General features: G+C 34.6%; 1 protein-coding gene across 6 annotated transcripts in view; it reads right to left on the bottom strand.

The window, feature by feature from the left end:
- DGKB (diacylglycerol kinase beta) overlaps positions 1-20,168 on the bottom strand; it is a 667,308-nt gene that overhangs the window by 498,130 nt on the left and 149,010 nt on the right. For all 6 annotated transcript variants that reach the window (XM_047848700.1, XM_047848697.1, XM_047848698.1 and 3 more), the window contains one exon: positions 10,286-10,384. In XM_047848700.1, coding sequence (XP_047704656.1) covers positions 10,286-10,384 — 99 coding nt within the window. The remainder of the gene's footprint in view (positions 1-10,285; positions 10,385-20,168) is intronic.

Here is a 20,168-nt window from a genome sequence, read left to right on the forward strand (position 1 = left end):
GCTAACGGGCTTCATTGGTTATTTTGTTGGCATTCCTAAAAGTTTATTTAAGGTAATGTAGGATATTATAGCAAAAGTATGAAGTATTCTGGGGAGAAAAGACCACAAATGGTCAAAAGGGGCACACTACTGAACATATACTTAATTTCTTATCATATCACCTTTTGCCAATGAATACTACTTTGACCATACATTCTGATAATAATATGTTCTTGAAAAATAAAATAATCATCTCAAATTAACTGTTTAAATGTTTAAATTAATAGTTTATTCAAAAAACATGTTTTTTAGGTTTTAGGAAAATCATTCCAATCATTATGTTCCTGATTTAGAAATATGCTTATACTATAGGGATGCCTGGGTGGGGCAGTCAGTTAAGCATGTGACTTTTAATTTTGGCTCAGGTCATGATCCCATGGTTCGTGAGACTGAGCCTCACATTGGGCTCCCCGCTGACAGCATGGAGCCTACTGGGGATTATCTCTCTCCCTCTCTCTCTGTTCCTCCGTGATCTCTCTTTTTCTTAAAATAAATAAATAAACTTAAAAAAAGAATCATGTTTATAGTACATAAAAAAACGAAACAACTGTGAAATCTGATTCACCTGTGAAACAAAATAATAAGTATGAGAAGAAAAGGATACTTTGATTACACAGTGACCAGGAAAAGGCATGGTTCATAAAGGTGTTCCCTAAGGTGTTATATATAAAAACAAAATAAATAATTGGAAACATACTAAACATAAACATTGTTATAACTAAATTATGGTATCTTCATTTAATAAGTTATTATACAGCCGTTAATAGCAATGTTACATAGTATATAGAAACATAAACATTTAATGGTACTAGTTTAAGTATAAAACAAGGTGTTCAAAATGAAAGCTGGGGGAGCCTACATAGCTCTGTCAGTTGACCATCCAACTTTGGCTCAGGTCACGATCTCACGGTTCATGGGACTGGACCCCACATGGGGCTCTGTGCTGTTGGTGTGGGGCCTGCTTGGGATTATTTCTCTCTCCTCTCTCTCTAACACTCCCCCCAGCTCGTGCTTTCTCTCTGTCAAAATAAATAAATAGACTTAAAAAAAATAAAGTGTCACATGATTTACCAAGTTTAGTTACAAAAATGTCAAAAATATATATCTAAGGATCAAGAGGAAATTTTTAATAGCTCTTCCATTTATATTACAATTTTTAAATATTTTCTCTTCATTTTTAAGTTGCTTTTATAAATTTTATTTAACAAATACATAGTTCTTTTATAGTAAAAGGTTACAATTTACTTCTTAATTTTTTTTACGTTTATTTATTTTTGAGAGACAGAGCACAACTGGAGGAGAGGCAGAGAGAGAGGGGGACAAAGAATCTGAAGCAGGCTCCAGGCTCTGAGCCGTCAGCACAGAGCCTGACATGGGGCTCGAACTCACAAACTGTGATATCATGACCTGAGCTGAAGTTGGATGCTCAACCGACTGAGCCACCCAGGCGCCTTGGTTACAATTTACTTTTTAATCATAGTATTCCAACACAATACTTCTCATAACAGTAATATTATGTGATACCAAAGGAACTATACTGACCACACTTTTAAGTAATTTTCATGAATTAATTAATTTAATTCCATTTTTTAAATGGAATACAGATGTGTAAAATACTAATAACTTGCCTCATGTCACAAAATTAGTGAAAAAGCCAGGATTCAAATACAGAGAATATATTACCAAACAGTATCCAAAAGTGGCTGAACAAATTTACTCTCCCATATGCATTGTATGAACAATCTAGTTGTTTCTTATCCTTTGCAAAGCTTAGGATTTTTAATTGTCTTAATAATTCTGATGGATGTGTAGAATTCTCTACTGAGATTTAAATATGTGCTTTCCTAATGAGTAAAGATAGTATGCATATATTTATATGTTTGTAGGTGATTTGTGTGTATATATTTTATTCAAAGCCTATTTAGGTCTTTGCCCTCTTAAATTGCATTGTTTGTTACCTATTATTTATATACATAAATTATTTTTATATTCTGGACACAAGTCATTTCTTATTCTGTAATCCTATGAAGGAAACAACTCGCCCACAGATCCAAAATTCATGTTAGAAACTTAAGTTTCTAGTTTCTATCCTTTCTGGTTATCACTATCCCATGCTTATTTCTGCCTTCTTTCTCCTAAATTGATTTTCCATATCTCACCTCATTTTTAAAACTTTTTGCTGGGCTCTCTGAACCTTTCAAATAAACAAATTATCTTTTTTTCTTTCCAAGTCACTGCCATTTTCCCTGCTATATTTCTGTAAAGAGGTTGCTCATTCTCTCAACCAGTGCTTTGTTGTATAGTTTTTATAGAAATCTCTTGGTTTTCCATTCAAATCATCATTCCTTCAGACCCAGAGTAGACTATCTCTTATCATTTGAAACTCATGGAATCTAATACCTCTCCCCACCATTCATATTCATTACTCTTATACAGCGAGACCATTTCACCAAGACCCTTTAATTACACTGGGACATTTTCAGGACAACATACAATAAGCTATCCCAAGAGTTACTTGACCTCTTGATATCTAGTGAACCTCTCTTCTGCACCAGGTGAGCCTCTCAGATCCATGGTTACAAACTGGATTTTACCATCCTCTGGAACTAATCCACTCTGAAATCAAATTAAACCCTCTAATTCCACTTTCTGCTAAAATTTTCTCTCCTGATGCTCTCAATTTCTTACTTTGTTGGTGTTTTATGATTGTTCATATCATAATCCCGTACTCTATTGTATCTCCTCTGCTCCCAGTTTATATTTATTTGTGATCACATTGCTACCACAATTTTCCTTCTAAAACCTGATCTTGTGGTCTCCAATATATACTAGATAAACCCAACTCCTTGATGAGACAGGCCAGACTTTTCACTATCTCAGACTTTGTCTTGTCCGTCTTTCCAAGTCTCACCTTTACACATAACCCTTAATAAACATTTCTTAGCTTCAAGAGCTCACTCTGTACTCTTGTTGCTGAGACTACTCAGATGGAGTTCACTTTGAATTTGATAGCTAAATCCCTACTTATTCTTCATAATTCAGGCATCATTTCTTCAAGAAAGTTTTCATTTACTCTTTGAATTACCCTCCTGATGAATTAAGAGTCTGTCCTCTAGAGCCCCTATTAGTCAATATTTATCACACCATAATATGTAATCTGCTTTTCTGCCTTGACCAGTAGAGTCTAATTTGTAGGAAATAAGATAAATATTCTTATCTGAATTTTTAGCTCTGTAACCTAAAAAGGCAATGGAAAGAAGGAAGTAGAGAGAAAAAGATGGATGATAAGACATAAAAGAATCAAGCACTATAGCTATTGTATATGAAAACAATGCACATAGATTATCAGTAATGATTTTAAAATAAAGACATAGTCAAAATAGTATAGAAAGGGCAGATACTTATTTCTAATATAAACTCATGTTTAAAGTAATCAATCCCATATCATTCTTATATTTTAATTTATCAGCTTTACTAGAATATATATAGATATATAGATACAGAAAATGACTAATCAACCCCTTATTTAGAAAATAAAAGTCTTACAAAAAGAAAATAAAAATCTTGCTTTTAAGTAATAATATATAATAATCATTTTATGCATACAGAAAACTAAATTTAATCATGGAGCTAAATATAATAAAAATGATTTTTATGATGATCTGCTTCATTTCACTGTTCAAACATAAAGTTTAAAATGCGATTTCCTCATGAGACATCTTAAGTCTTCTTTTGTTGAGAGTGAATCAATTTAATAACAGCCTCCCTCAAACTGAAGAATCATTAGGAAAACAGGTATACTCCTAGAGACCCAATTTGCCTGATCATAAAAGAATAATATAAAACTTGGAATGAATGTATGGATTATACCACAGTTTTAGAGAAGTTGGTCAAATTTATAGCTCCCTCGGGGCACCCGAGTGGCTCAGTCGGTTAAGCATCTGACTCTTGATTTCGGCTCAGGTCCTGATCTTAGATTTTGTGAGTTCAAGCCCAAGTTGGTCTCAGCGCTGACAGTGCAGAGTTTCTCTGGAATTCTTTTTCTCTCCCTCTGTCTCTTCCCCTCCCCCACTTGTGCTCTCTCACTCTCTCTCTCTTAAAATAAATTTTATAAAAAAAATTAAGAACATTTATAGCTGACTCTATAAAATTACTCTAAGAATCAAAGGGACTCGCCTATTTCATGGATTTCCGTGATCTAACAAACTTATGTACTATCAAAAATAATTAAAAAAATAAAAGTACTAACTGAGGCCATTATAATTTGATAAGCTAGCAATAAAGTTATGGATTAGCACATAGAAGTAAGTAACATAAAAATGTGTATCATTGTTAAATGTGGCCATGCATTTAACTCTAGTGCATCCTAAGGAGAGAAAATAAATCATGACAGTAATAAGACTCACAGTGTCCAAAAGATAAGAAAACCATGATAAAGAGAACTGAGAAGGATTTCTGTTAGGTAATGAAGGCATCTCTAAAAATATAGCTTTTTTTGTGACAATAAGGAGTTCTGTATGATTTTTAAAATGTCTTTCAATATAGGCTGAAGCCATAATGGTGAGTTCACATTTAATTATAGCAAATCAGTAACGGACTAAAACAAATGGACCAAGTCTGTCTTTGGTTGGAGGTTAAATTTAGAACATAAAAGATAGATTTCAAGCTTATCAAGCCATGTTCTACATGCAATTATTACAATTCTATTTTGCATTGTCACTATGAGGTTGGACAACAGAAATTTCTGAGCGCAATCTATAGCAAGAATCAAGAATGAATTTTTAAAGGATTTTATTCAAAGGAGAAATACTCATTTTAACAATCAATTGTGAAGAATTAATGGCTTTTTATGGAAATTAAGTTGCTTATCAAGAATCTCCACTGAATAGAATCACTTGGAGGTAGGATGAAGGAAGGCCTTCAAGAAATCTGCTTTTGTAAACAGTTCTGAATTTTCTTCAATATGGCAATAAATGGCCCACTAATGTCATCATTTTTGCTGGAAAATTTTTAGAAGAAAGCATTATCAGTATGCAAACACAGCCATAGAATATCTTGACAAAATCTCGAAATTATATAAATTTTAAGCTATGTGTTTTTTATAATACTTTCAAAATATGCCTGATACCAATTTCAATCTCAGAAAACAGTGATTATATCTGATGTATAGAGTTACTGGTTACATTTCAATTTTAATTTCAGAGTAGTTGGTTTTAATCCATTTTTATGGCAATAGGCACTATCAAGACCAATTATGTGTGGAGGCCATTTGTAGTATATGCTAATAGAAACGTGCCACCAGTGAAAAAAAGATGCTTACCTTGCTAATCTGCAAAAGAGGTGAACACATATCAATTGAATCATTAACTTAAAGTTAGTAACAAGTGTTGAGGAGTAATTAGTGGGCTGAGAAATTTGGTGTAGGATTTTTTAAGAGATAAAAAAAAACCTAAAAAGACATTATAAAATATCAAAAAACTGCTGCTATAGACCTTGAACTTATATTATTAAGATGTTTCAACCAGGAATTAGGGCTCCATATTGTTTATACCACTCATTCAATAACCAATTCCTAACCATACAGTCAAGGAAAAGGAAAAAAAAAATACCTCAACAAAAATAGGTATCTTAAGTCCCTCATTTTATATTTCCTGGAATGTGATAGAGAAGATATTCACAGCCATTTTGCAATAAGTGATTCTGAACCTCACCTGTTCTTCTTTGAGGACATTAGCATGAGAAAATGGGTCTCATAATTTTTTAAGAAGGAAATTGTTATTGAAAAAAAAACAAAAACAAGATTATATTATTTTTGAAAAACTAATGATTTTGGGGGCACCTGCGTGGCTCAGTTGGTTAAGCACCCAACTCTTGATTTTTGGCTCAGGTCATGATCTCGTGGTTGTGGGATCAAGCCCCACATCAGGCTCCACACTGAGCATGGAACCTGCTTACGGTTCTCTCTCTTTCTCCCCCTCTTTCTCTCTGCTCCCCCCCACCACTTGTGCTCTCTTTCTCAAAATAAATAAATAAACATTAAAAAAGACTAATGATTTTCTTTAAGTAAAAGTTTATAATTTTACATCAGGTGATGTGGTGTGGAATTAACCTGGGATATAAAATGAGAGCTTAAAAACTGAAAAGTCTCAAAGCCCATCAGTCAGAAAAAATTAAGCAATTTTATGGGCAGAACAACTGCATTAATTTGTTTAAAGTATCAGTATTTAGATAGTTAATGGGTTTAATAGGATCTATTCCATGACAAGAACGTAACCTTTAATTTCCACTTAGCAAGTTGGGGGAAATTTTAAAGCAAAGTGATTCAGGCTGGTTTATTAAGATACACAAAACTTCGAAGGCTTTAAAGAGCAGGTGTACTTAAGAGAACTACAGTAGTTCAAATCATCCTTGATTTCTAGTGAGTAATTGGCATATGAAGGGCTGAATGAGTTGATCTAGTTAAAGCCTTGCTCACCATGCTAGATAGTTTGGAATTAAAATATTATACTGCATTTTCACAAGTGGATTCGGGAAGCAGAATGAAGAATGTATGGAATGGAAGCAATTCAGTAAGGATGTCATTAGGACAATCCTGGAGAACAATTTGTGATAGTGGCATGTGAGGCCGTTATGGCTGGGCTGAAGAAAAGGAAAAGGATTAAGAATATTAGAATAGGCTGCCCAATGACCAATCTGATATTCAAGATGAAGCAATGATAATTCTAAGGTTTCTGTCTTAGGAAAGTTGGGATATGAATGTTCTAGTCACCAAGATAAGATAAATAGGAGAAGGCCTATTTCGGGATTTGGAAAAGGGGTAAGAATGATGAGTTCAGTGCACAAGCTCTGGAGTGACACTCTTGGGTTCCAGTTCTGGTTTGCTACTTCGTTGCCATGTGACATAGGAAATTTACTTAAACTCTGTTTCCCAATTTCCTCACATACAAAATGGAGAAAGTTATACTATTGATCTCACAGTGTCATTATGAGGATTAAACAAACTCATACATATCATTACCAGTAACCACAACCCCTTCATAATCTCCATTTGTGACCCCACTGGCTCCCACAACCTCACACCAGTAACCTTGACTTCAACAATCTTTGATTCAATTATGATCCATAAGATATTCTTCCTAACACCCATTACTGTGCCTCACTCTTCATGTTCTTACTTCCCTTACCTCCCAGCTTAACTTCCATGACCAATCCTTATAAGCATTCCATTGCATATAGTCTCAATTCTTTGGTTACTCTCTATTTGGATCGTATTTAGCAAAACAGTCTTGTTAAGGCTAGGTTATACCTATTCTACTCCTGGAGCTAGATTGAAACTAAAGAAATATGACTGAATGTGACCAGAGAAGTATACTCATCCAAGTTTACTGGTCTTACTCTAAATCTATGATGATTAACAAGTGGCTGCTCATTGTTCCCTGCCAATCAAATGGCATTTCCTTGATCCATTAAGCTCCCACATTTCTAGGTGCCTGTTGTGTAACTTCTTCCCAATCCACAAACTTCTCATACAGTTTATACCTTCCTTGCTCTCAGCAACGACCCAGCTTCCTATTTCTCTGAGAAGAGAGAAGTGTCACATATGTTTTCGTTCACTGCTTCCCCCTCACCAGTGTGATTGTTCTTTTTAAAATATAAATCATATTTCTGGTCAAAAATCCTCTAATTCCTTCCAACCTCACTTGAAATAAAAACTAAAGATCTTAAAATGGCCTAAATTGCCCCACAGGACATGAAAATTTTTGTGATACTTGTGAGCTTGTCCTCTACTATTCTTCTTTCTCACTTAGGCCCAGCCACTAATCTTGATACTCTTCAGGTATGACCATTTTCTCCTGCCTCTAAGCCTTTCCTCGTTCTTCCTTGGTGACTCCTCTGTGAAATTCCATCCCCAGTTAGTCACCTGGGTGACTCCCTCACATTCTTCAACTCTTCATTCAACTATCCCCTTACTGAACTCTTTCCTGACCACCCCTTTCGTAACTGCAGCACCAACATTTCTTCTTTTTTCCTGCTTCAGTTTTGTCTTTTACATTTAACATACAACCAGGTAGGAAATAATTTTCTCATTTCATTGTTTACTGCTGGAATGAAAACCTCACAAAAGCAAAGATTTAATTTAGCTTTTACTGTTTTACCCCCCTGCCTATAATACTATGTGGCATCAACTAGACAGTCAATAAATACTTATTGAATTAATGAATTAACCTGTTTAGCATAGTAGCTGGTATGGTATATATGTTCAATATATATGAATTATCATTATTACATTAAATAATAATACTATATTGGGCATGTAAAACAACATGGGACTTTCAAGTTGCAGCCTCATAGATTTGAGATGCAAACCTATGGATGGAGGATGAACTGTATATAAATTAACATGGTAATGAAGTCAACTAAATAAACAAGATCCCACTGGGAAGAATGTTAAGAGTGAAAAGCTGTGACATATGACAGTTGAGCACGGGATGCACCAACACGGAGCAGGAGGAAGTTATGAAAGCCAGGAAAGATAAAAAAGGAAGTCTCCAGGGAAACCAGGAGAAGAAAGACCAGGAGAATGTGGTATAATGGAAGTCAGTGAAAGGTAGGCATTCATGAAGGATGAAGAGGTCAATAGTGCCCACGTATTTCAGAGTAGAGAGTACCAAGGAAATGAGAAAATGGTAAATGTTGAGATACAACTGATGATTAAAACTGTAGGAAGATTTCATGACTGAAATTAAATCTTCAGAATCAAGAGTATCTAAAAAAAAACAACGAAATAATGAGAGGGTTTGTAAGATTGCTAAAAGACAAGAATATTTGTGTAACACATGTTCTTTACCTTTGATTCTCTCAAAGAAAGAAAAGATAGAGGGTAAAAAGAATACATCTCATGCTTAACTTTATGTGACCAGAGGCTGATATAAGTGGACCAAAGAAGTAGTCCACAGTTTCAATAAATTGAATGGGTTTTACATAGGTAGCTAGAAGGTAGGATGACATAATGAATTTCTTCTCAGAATTAAAATCTGAGATCTGCAACAAAACCAGTAAAATTACTATACTTTTTAAAAAGGATGAAAACATGTAAAAATTCTACAAGTCCTTTCTCTTTAAGATAACACTCTAAAAGAATAAAATGACACCCCAATTCATCTAAAAATGTAAAGTATATTTATATGGCATTCATTATTTTTAATTAATCTTATTTGCTACAGGATGTCTAATAAATCACACACAAAGAAAGGAAATTGAGAATCGGTTATTGCTATCCTCAGCAAGGTGGAGGTATTTTCTTTTGCTCTATATTGTAGTTTGAGAAAATTAGGAGTTTTAAATAATTTTTTTAAATAAAGACATTTAAAATACAACCAGTATTTTACAGATAATTACAAAATGAATCATAAGTGGGTGCAAATTGAGTAATTTGATTAATTTCTAGATTGACCTTTAGAAAAGTATTTGTCTAACATTTTTTAGTTGTTGTATTTTTATTATATCAAGCTCAAGTTCCAGCCACTTAATTTCCATAGTTTTTAAAAAATACAGATTGCATTATATACAAAAAAATAGTATGTTTTGTAAAATAAGTGTTAAACTTTAGACACAATTTGGATTTTGAAATGTAAAATGAATATTATCTTTAAATATCTGCTTCTCCATCAAGGTTTGCTTTTTTTCTGGGTTACCTCACTTAACACATTTTCCACTTGCACATTTATTTAATTAAGTATTTTGCAGATAGTTAAATTTATTGTTCACTAATAAAAAATAAAATACACCTAATGGCAGTGCATAACTTTCTTCAGGGTATGTGTCCTCATTCTAGGTAGCCTCTGACCTAGATAAGAGAACTCAACGTTTCAGATATATAATATGCATCCCCAGCAAAATTGCCCATAAGAATAACTTCATTATTCTGGGAAGCTAGATCTATAAAACATGTAAAATGTAGAAGTGTTCTGCCTATACAATTTCTGGTAAGTACAGCATGACTAAGTGATAAAGCCTTAGTCAGCTTCAGTTAGAGCATACCTTACTAAAACGTTTATTGTGCCATGAAGAGAAAAGGAAATATAGTGGGCAAAGGTGTCTACTCCGCAGTAATGAGGTCTTTTAGATCTATAGAGCTCTGCCTTGATCAATGGAAAATTAGCTCTGGAAGCATTTAGTGGTATAGTGTACCAGTCAGTCATAGAGACCCCAAGTTATAGCAGGATGATGAGAAGGAAAAACTCACCAGTACTACTGGACAGATTGTTGTGGGTGGTAAAATATGGTCCTTCAGAGGTCCGCAGTCACATTCAGGTTTGAGATGAGAAGCACATTTATTATGCAGCTAGGAAAGCAGAAAGAGGACACTATCAACTCTGGCATGACAAGAGCAAACGTACAGCAGGTATTTCAACTGAGATACAGCAAATACACTAACAATACATCAAAGGAATTACAAGAACAATTAAGATGACCATAAAGCGATTCATATTACATTTGCTTTTATACATCTACCTTAAATAAACCATTTAGCAACTTCTGTGACCCAGCCTATATATTTTCTAATTCTCAGAAATATTTATATTCAAAATATACTTTAGGCTTTACACCAATAAAAACCTGATTTCTTTGACAAACACAAATTGTTGTCTACTACGGTCCTTCCTTTGCTTATCTGTTAGCATAATCTTGAAACCACTGTGTGCTGTGGATGCTTTTTTTTTTTTTTGACCCTCCTGTTTTCTCAAAGTCATTCCAAAGTGCACAGCTCAGTATGGGGCATAATTGATCCCATCATTAGTTTTAACTTTGTAATTCAATATGTAAATGTAACCAGAGATTCATCTCAGTAGGAGCAGGATATAAATATAAGAAGATGATTATGATGATAAAAATTTATCTTTATATTGTATCTATCTGCTCTACATTAAGTTAGCGTATAATTACATAATGTGTTATTTACTTTTCAACATGTATGAAACGAAACTGATATTTTTATCCATCTTGGTCACAGGTTTAAATTAAGGTTATAACCTAGTGCATTAAATAGTGATTTTTAAAATTGAGGTGGTAGTTATCATTGGAATCATACAAATTTGCTAAAGGCATCTAGGGATTTCTCCCTCTCCCGCACCATACAAAGTTAATATAAAATTATTAAAATATAAAATTTAACATAAAATATTAATACTTTAAACAATAATACATGTTAATAAAGCAACATGCCTAGTTCAAAATAAAAGTAGAGCTGCATCACTTTTTCAGTTTGGGACCAAAAGTCACTCCATTTAAGTCATGGCTACATTAATTTCAAAAACAAACTTACCTTTGTAAGCAGTTAATTAGCAATCAAACATAAACAACTAAAGAGTATTGATTTACAGTCGGTGACAGAAATCTACTGAAGGTGTATTTCTGTTGCCCTTGAATCTAAAATATCTGTCATACTACCTCCTTGCCTGACTTAAGACTACTTGGACTGTAATTACTGCACATCAGGCCACATTATATGAAATGAAAGACCCTTTATACATTCATCCATCATTAGCAGCTCTGCTTCTCAGTGACATGTAAACCCCTTCCCAAAAGTGGCTTAATCTTCTTAACAAGCATTGCGGATCTTTGTCAAAAAGTAAGAGATGTTGAAGATAAAGAAGGTCAAGCTACATGTAAAATAGAACTAAATAAATGGGTATTCTAATTTGGCAAATGAAAATGCATAGTTACTTCAAATTAGAACTAGTGACTGGTGAAATATATTATTAAATTATTGGACTTGGTCAATTTCCTTGTAATAAATCATGGCCCTGGAATTTTGGATGTGGACTTAATGGACAATGGTTTCCTCAAAAGATGTGTTGAAGTCCTAATTCTTGATACCTGTGAATGTGAGCTGATTTGGAGAGATCTCTGTAGATGTATTCAAGGTCAGATGAAGTTTAATGGAGTAAGAGTAGCCTTAATCCAATAACTGGTGACTTCATAAGGAGAGAAAAATCTGGACATAGAGGGACAGCGATGGAGGGAAGAGGCCATGTGGCAAAAGAGGTAGAAATTTGGTGATGCAGTTATAAGCCGAGGAACACCAAGGATGGAAGGCAATCACCAGAAGCTAGGAAGAGGCAAGAAAGCATTCTCCCAAACAGCCTTCACAGGGAGTATTATTCTGCTGACATCTTGATTTCAAATTTCTAGCCTCTATGAGAGAATACATTTCTGTTGTTTTACGCTACTCATTTTGTGGCATTTTGTTATGGCAGTCTTAGGAAACTAATATATCCATCACTATGAAAACTGAACCCAAACCAAACACAAACGATGAGTCTTAACACTCATGTGTTAGTAGGGTGTCACAGCAAAAAGCTCTTGTGTTTTGATCCTGCACAACCTCTTTAAAACTGAGAATGCAGACTCTCAGAAGCCTCTATTTTGTAGAGATAAGATCTATAATAAAAATCCTTGTGTGTACAGAATGAGAAAGCACTGAATTTTTACTCTTGACTGAAGTTTGTAAAGCCTCACACGTGACTCTGAAGGACAGAGGGGCAGGGCACTCCTAATCTCTTGCCAGCACTGACCACAGATGTGCTATCTGAAGGCCTCAGCCTCCTCCATACCTGCATTCCATGTGCTTCCAACAATTTGCAACTGATCTGGTAAAGGACAAGTGAGCTTTCTGTATAATTATTTGAGGGTTACCAGATGTAAGAAGAGATGGCAAACATAAACTTAACGACACGTTTTTTCTTTCTTTTTCCTTTTCTTTCTTTCTTTCTTCCTTTCTTTCTTTCTTTCTTTCTCTCTCTCTCTCTCTCTCTCTCTCTTTCTTTCTTTCTTTCTTACCTGTTTTCCATCAAAAAGAAAGAACTAAGGACTCCAGTAGAATCACAGTGATGAGCTCAACAGAATGTATGTACAGGGAATAACTCTTCATATCTGGGGTTGGAGATTTCAGAGTAGAAGTGCTAAATAAAGCTAGTAAGGGTTTTTTTTTTCAGTTTGCCTGTCACATGGCTCATATCATTGAGGTTTATCGAGTCAGCTGTGAGGTAGAATCCTGCAGGAACATAGGCCAATAACAGAGACTATGAGAAAGCTGGTAACTATATGATCGTCAGTGAAACAGGGACACAGAGTGCAAGAAAATTCTCCTACCCCAAAAGTCTATATTAACTAATAATGTGCAATGATGCCTTACACCTTTTTTAAAGACTGGAATCCTACAGCTGCTAAATATATTTGGGTGGCCATAGACACCATGACATTGTATGAAGCCAAAAGTGTCAAAACTGAGGACACCATGTTGGAACTGCTGATCATTCTCATCATTCTAAAAGCTGTAAGTCAAATTTGTACAACAGATCTAGTTTATTCACTGTATTGCTCAGAGATACACTTGAGGACAAGGGATAAAATGTGAAAGCCAAATATAATAATAATAATAATACATAGTTCTCAGCACTATTTATCAAGATTAAAAGTGAACATTTTTTTGCTGTGAACCTTAAACTACTCTAAAAATAAAAAGTCTATTAAAAAACAGTAAATGTCCAGAAAATAGGATATGAAAGAATTTAAAATTTCCTTCCTTCCCTTCACACAAAATCTTAGGTTACTGGTAATGTTCTATTTCTTGATCAGATTCTTGTTACATGGAGCGTTCATTTGTGCAAAATTCATTGAGCTCTACCCTTAGGACATTTAAACTCTCCTGCATGTATGTTATTTTTCAATACAATCTTAAAAATGAAAAAAGCGAGCATAATCAGCAACAAAAACAATTTGCTTAAACTTGTCACCATGACATTTTACAGACAAGCATATCAGTAAAAGACACAGCTGAGTTCTTTTCAGTGTCAATAAGTTGCTGAAGACTGAAAATTGTCTTAAAGATAACCCAGATCCCAAATCACCAAAAGTGTAAATACAAAAATCCTCATCAAGAATACAAATAAACTAGAGCATTGATGAATCCCAGGTCTTCAATAAAATGGCCAATAGAGCCCAGAGATAGGAAATTGTTACCTTCTTTTAAATGTTTTTATGTGTGTTTATGGTTGTGTTTGCAATTTTTTCTAAGAGTAACGCATAGGTCATTTTATTATATATACAGAAATTCCCATTAGAGTTAAGGGAATCAGACCTTTATCTACAAAATTCATAAAATACGAACCAGCTTTTCCTGGAAGTGAATTAAAGATTTGGAAATAATTTTAGAGTTTATGACAATTTCCAATAGCACCTAATTTACAGCCAGATCTATGTTTATTGGGAAAAGCTGTCTCAAGTTAGGAAGAAAAAGAAAACGTGAGAGTTTGTATGTGTGTGTGAGTGTGTACACACGTGTGTGTGTGTGTGTGTGTGTGTGTGTGTGTGTGTGTATTTACAGGGAAGAGTTGAGAAAAGAGTTGGGGTACTCTATTGAAAAGAAAGCTTTGGAATTTAAGAAGTCAAAGGAGGAAAAATAGGAAATATATTTTCATTTTAATTTGGAGGAAAAGAAGAGAAGTAAGTCATTCTTCCAAAGCAAAACTAAGGGACCTGATTTACAAAAACACTGTTGGTTTACACACCCTTTTATCTCTAACATTTTGCAAGTGCAGGTTGCTGCTTTAATGCAAGCTTTTCCTAAAGCATAAATATTCCTGTTGGAAAGGTATTGGAAACCTTTAAACACTACTGCTGGTGGCCTAATATTCTAATAATGTAGTAGCATTCATGATACCAAAAGTAAATAATTCATAGCCACAATATAGGCTTTCTTTAGTCAAGTTCAAATGAAATATATCACCCTCCTATCCTGGGGAGCTCTACCTGACCAGGGACATTTAGCTACAATGAGGAGCAAATTACAACTTGTTTTAAATAGAATGTCAAGGAAATAAACTCTCAACAGAAATGAAAACGTATAAATAGTGGGATCTTGGGATCAGAGAATGTAAACAAGAGAAGGAAGAGAGAATCAATGAACATATTTAGTATGACTGATTGAATTATAAAAATGTAATAAAACAGTTTCATAAATGCTAGAAGATAGTTTACACTATTCCTACTTAGGAGTTTTCTGTTTTTATTTTTTCACGTAAGGTTTGCAACAGGAGATAAAACTCTATTTTCTAAGAGTTTACAATCTACAATATGGCAAAAACTATCATTTCAAGAAGCCACAACTGCTGACTAAAAAGGAAGTATTAAAATGAGTTTTTACCTTTAGTATTTGTGTAAACTTACTTGCATAGTTGATGCAGATTTAGGTATTATAGGATGATCTTTCTAAAAAAAACAGAATTTAGGATGTGCACTTAAAATTCAATATTTAACATTAAGAAGACGAGTATATCAGTGATTAGGTTAACTTATTGAGGACCTTCTCTAACCTCAATTCTCTGTTAAGTACTTCAGGTGATTAGGTAGAAGTGTCTATTTTTGACCAGGAGCTCAATCACATTGTAGTCTGGCAGTGTGTACAACTTCAGTACGTAGACCTGAAACCACTGGAGAGCATTTAGTCTTTCATTTTGGTATTGACTCAATGTATAGAAAGTATTTTTAAAAAGGAGAGAGAGAATGATTAGTGTCAAGGGAAATTTCAAGGAATATATGGAACTTAATTTGGTTTTTGAGGGGCAATTAGAATTCAAGGTGGGTACAGTCAAGGGAATAGAGTAAGCAAAATAACAGGTAAGGGGGAAGCATGGCCCTCCCAAGGGACTGCCCACAGCTATGCACGACTACAGCAGGGGCTGTGTGTAGAAAGGAATAACATATACGTCATGTGCTTGGGTTTGGGGCTGATATTTGAGGAAATGAAAACCAGGTCGGGTAAAAGGAAGTGAGGGCTGCATTTATTATCACAGAACTATTATAGGGTGCTGAAGGTGGCATATGATAACAAACTAGTATTTTCAGAAGATGATTCTGGAGGTGGTTTGCAGCCTGCATTATAGGAAAAGTACCTTCTGTTAGGGAGATAAGCCAAGAGATTCTGACTCTAATCTAGTTGAGAGGTGCTAAGAGTTTGCACTTGGGCTGTGAATGATGGATACAAAAACTCAAATCCGAGAGAGATATTTTAAGGAAAAAATGTCAAGGCTCAGTGATAGGTTGACTATATGAGAGAAAGGTGAAAGACAAGAATAAAAGAAACTGATTTATAACTTTATTTCCAATGACTGCAAGCATGATGATGCCATGGCTGACAGAAAAGAGAGAGCTGGAATTGGTGCTTTTTGTGAATATAAATAAATCAGCTTAGTCTAGGATTTAGTGAGATTCAGGACCACATGGTTCTGGATGATTTTAGAATATGCAGATACTAGTCTGATTTAGTCTGGGCAACTAGATCCTTCCAGAGGTGAAAGAGAAAGGGCATGAGTAATAATCATGGAGTGCCCTCTGTGAACCAGGGGTTGGATTTTGTGACCCTATGATATTTTGCCTAGATTTCATTATGTTAATAATTGTCAATTACTGAGCACTTATTATGTGTGAGGTCTTGCCCTAAACACACCTACAGAGATTTTTTTTTTACTCATTTAATTCTTACAACAATCCTATAAGGTGCATATCCATTAACTCTATTTTACAAATTAGGAAACTGCCCACAACTTCTTATATATCTAGCCCAAGATTATACAACTGCTATCTTAGTTGTTGGACAGCGATCATGTTAAGAATCTATCTGATTGGCCTTAGAAGACTCAACCCATTTCTAAAAGTAAACATAAAAGAAATAATGGCATTTGGGAAACCTGTGAAATGAAGTTTCATGCTCTTTGTTTCTCTCTGCAATCTATTTCCCACAGACTCCATTCAGGTAAGTCTCCCTAAAACTCAGCACTGATGAGGCCACAGCCCATCTCTTTCACAACTTCTGCTAGCTATGTGCTATATTAATAGAACTTTCTGGGAAGCATAGACATAAGAAAGTAGATTCAGTCTGTTTAAAGGCAATGAGTAGTAGTAGGTAAGCACCAGTTAAGAACTGGTATAAAATCAATTTAATACTAAAGTCTTTATACAATGGTTCAAGAAGAAACTATATATTGCAGTAAATATATAAATATTCTGAGGTAAATATGTTCTGTTTAACCTAGGTACAGCATCATTAAATTAATAAATATGTCCTTAAAATTGCTCATAATTAAAAATCCAAAAGTGCAGAAAAGGCTGAACTTACTTTTGAGAGGGCTACATATTCTTTTGGATAGATGACAACTTTTTTTAAAAATTGTGGAATTTTGTTTCATAAACGAAATACCCGAATGACCTTTAGAGATCATGGTGTGTGAAAAATAAGGCTGAGGTTCTCCAGAAGCCTCAGGACTTAGCAGAGCTTAGTAAGAGGGCAGCCATTTTTTTTTTTTTTTACTCTGCCTTTAACCCCTCACTGCTCCTTTATTTCTTAAGTAGAACTAAAGGATTTTTTTTCATTTTATTTATTTTAGAGAGATAGAGATCAGGGGGAGAGGGGCAAAATGAGAGAGAGAGAGAGAGAGAGAGAGAGAGAGAGAGAGAGAGAGAGAGAGAATCCCAAGCAGGTTCTATGCTCAGCACAGAGCCCAACTCTGGGTCTGATCCCATGACCCTGGGATCACAACCTGAGTCAAAATCAAGAGTGGGACACTCAACCTATTGAGACACCCAAGTGACCCAGAATTAAAGGGTTTGAAGACATTTATAGGTTATATTGTGCCCTGCCAGAGTGACAAAGTAATCTTCATATATGCACTGATCTTTACTTAAGATGTCAGGGGTTTATTGTCTGAATTGATTTGGACACGAAATCCTGAGACTTGAAAAAGTATATAGTTTCTTCAGAGGGAACACCCTCTTTCCTACAAAAGCAAGGCCCAATTTCTTACAAGATTGGGGCCAACATTCAGATCAAATGTAAATGTGTGACTAATAAGTGGTTGGGGTAGCAATGCAGATTTGTGGAGCCATAGATGAGAGGGACATTAAAACATAAGGAAGAAAGGTGGGGAAACAAAATGGGATAGAAAACAAGAAAATAATTTCAAGATTCATGAAATAGAAATAACAGACTATTTCCAATGGTAACTTTGATATGAGTCATTTCCATAGAATGGAAAGGAGAGGACACTTCATGGAGATTAAAAAATGAAAGGAAGAAATGAGCTAAATAAAGAAAATTCCGGAAGCTCAAAAGCTTTTGTATTAGCAATGCATGTTTTATATTTAGCAATGCATGTTTAAGATGAGTACACATTTAAAAGATATTAATTTAAATAAATTGAAAAAGAGAAGAAAAACAAACCTAAGACATTACATTTGAAATTTATGAAGAATGAGGAAATAACTTGAAATATAAAGAAGAAATAAATTCTGATATTGTCCCAATTCAGTTTATTTTATTTTTTTTTCTATATTAAAAAAAAAATTTAATGTTTATTTATTTTGGAGAGAGAGACAGAATGCAAGTGGGTTAGGGGAAGAGAGAGAGGGAGCCACAGAATCCAAAGCAGGCTCCAAGCTCTGAGCTGTCAGCACAGAGGCCAACGTGGGGCTCGAACTCACCAGCTGTGAGATGATGACCCAAGCCGAAGTCGGACGCTCAACCGACTAGGCCACCCAGGCACCCCTAATTCAGTTTAAGTCAAGATATAACTAATGAAAGATACACTATTAAGGGAAAAATAATCAAAACAGGCTTCTATAAGATCTGAACCAAAAACTGCATATTTTATAGATGCTTAGCAAACAAAAATTATTATATAATGTGCACAAATTTTCTAAAACGAAATAGTGTGGTCTTCTTAAAACTGAGGATTTAACATGTTTAGGTAATCCATATGAGTAATTTAAATCATTGTTACACATTTTATTATAATAACCAAACACTTCAAAAGTATAAAACTGTCTTTCATAATTGAGGAAATTTCAAATGTAAATGTAATTTAACTGAGTAATAGCTGAAAATGATTGAAGAAAATGTGTTCATTTAAAAAAGTACGTAATTGTATTTTTGAAATGCAAGTCACAGTTTGTTTTTCTCATTATCCTGTGTGTTATGCATATGTGTGCTTAAGAAAAATCATAAATGGTTTGTGGGGTATGGTGATCAGGGGCACTACAGAAAAATGTACTTAACTGGAACAGTGCCCTCTACTGTTTTAGTTGCACAAGAGCAAGAACAATTTCTCCTCTAACAAGAGCACTCGTGCATTAGCTGGAAAAACAAAGTCAAAATGTTATGTGTGGGAGGGGAAACAATTCCATAAATATTTTTGTACTATGCCATAAAAATGGCATTCTATCTAATTCTCAGAAATCATGTTTTAATGTTTATTTATTTATTTATTTTGAGAGAGAGAAAGAGCACTCACGAGTGTAAGCTGGGGAGGGGCAGAAAGACAGGGAGAGAGAGACAGAGTCCCAAGAAGTCTTTTCACTGTCAGCAGAGAGCCCAGTGTGGGACTTGATCTCACGAACTGGGAGAAATCAAGAGTCGGATGCTTAAATGACTGAGCCACCTAGGCACCCCACTAATGTCCAAAAATTAAGCACAAAAATAGTATCAATATCATCTAAAATCATTTATTCCAGAATTCATTTGAACCAGGTTTTCATAATTATACAAACCAAGTAGAATCCTAAAAGTTCCCAGAAAAAAACAATTTACCTCTTCTTTGTCAACTCTCAGTATCATTATAATGACTAGAGTTTACACCTATAAATATTATATGTAAATGCCACATGTAAAACTGTATCCCTCAAATCATGATATAAGTGAAGAAACAAGGCAAAAACATATTGTGAAGAAGCACGAAATAAGTTCTTAGAAGCATCGAGAACTAAAATATCGACCCACTTGCTTGTCTACCTAGCCATGTGGTCAACATCAATTTGCTATGTTTCTTGGTCTTGGATCTTCATTATATAATTAAGTTTTTTTCATCTTTTTACCTTTTTTAAGCCCATAGATTCTGTGATTAAAATATACTTACAACATGTAAAACAAATTTCTTCCAAAATAGCACTGGGGATGGAGGGAGAGCGGAGTTCTACACAGACTATACCCAACACACAGTGCCCACCCCTAGCCATGGCTTTTCATTACCTTCCTGGTAACCCCCAGAGCTCCCTGGAACATAGCTGGAATCTAC

The sequence above is a fragment of the Prionailurus viverrinus genome, chromosome A2, assembly GCF_022837055.1.
Source record: "Prionailurus viverrinus isolate Anna chromosome A2, UM_Priviv_1.0, whole genome shotgun sequence".
NCBI classification, from domain to species: Eukaryota; Metazoa; Chordata; class Mammalia; order Carnivora; family Felidae; genus Prionailurus; species Prionailurus viverrinus.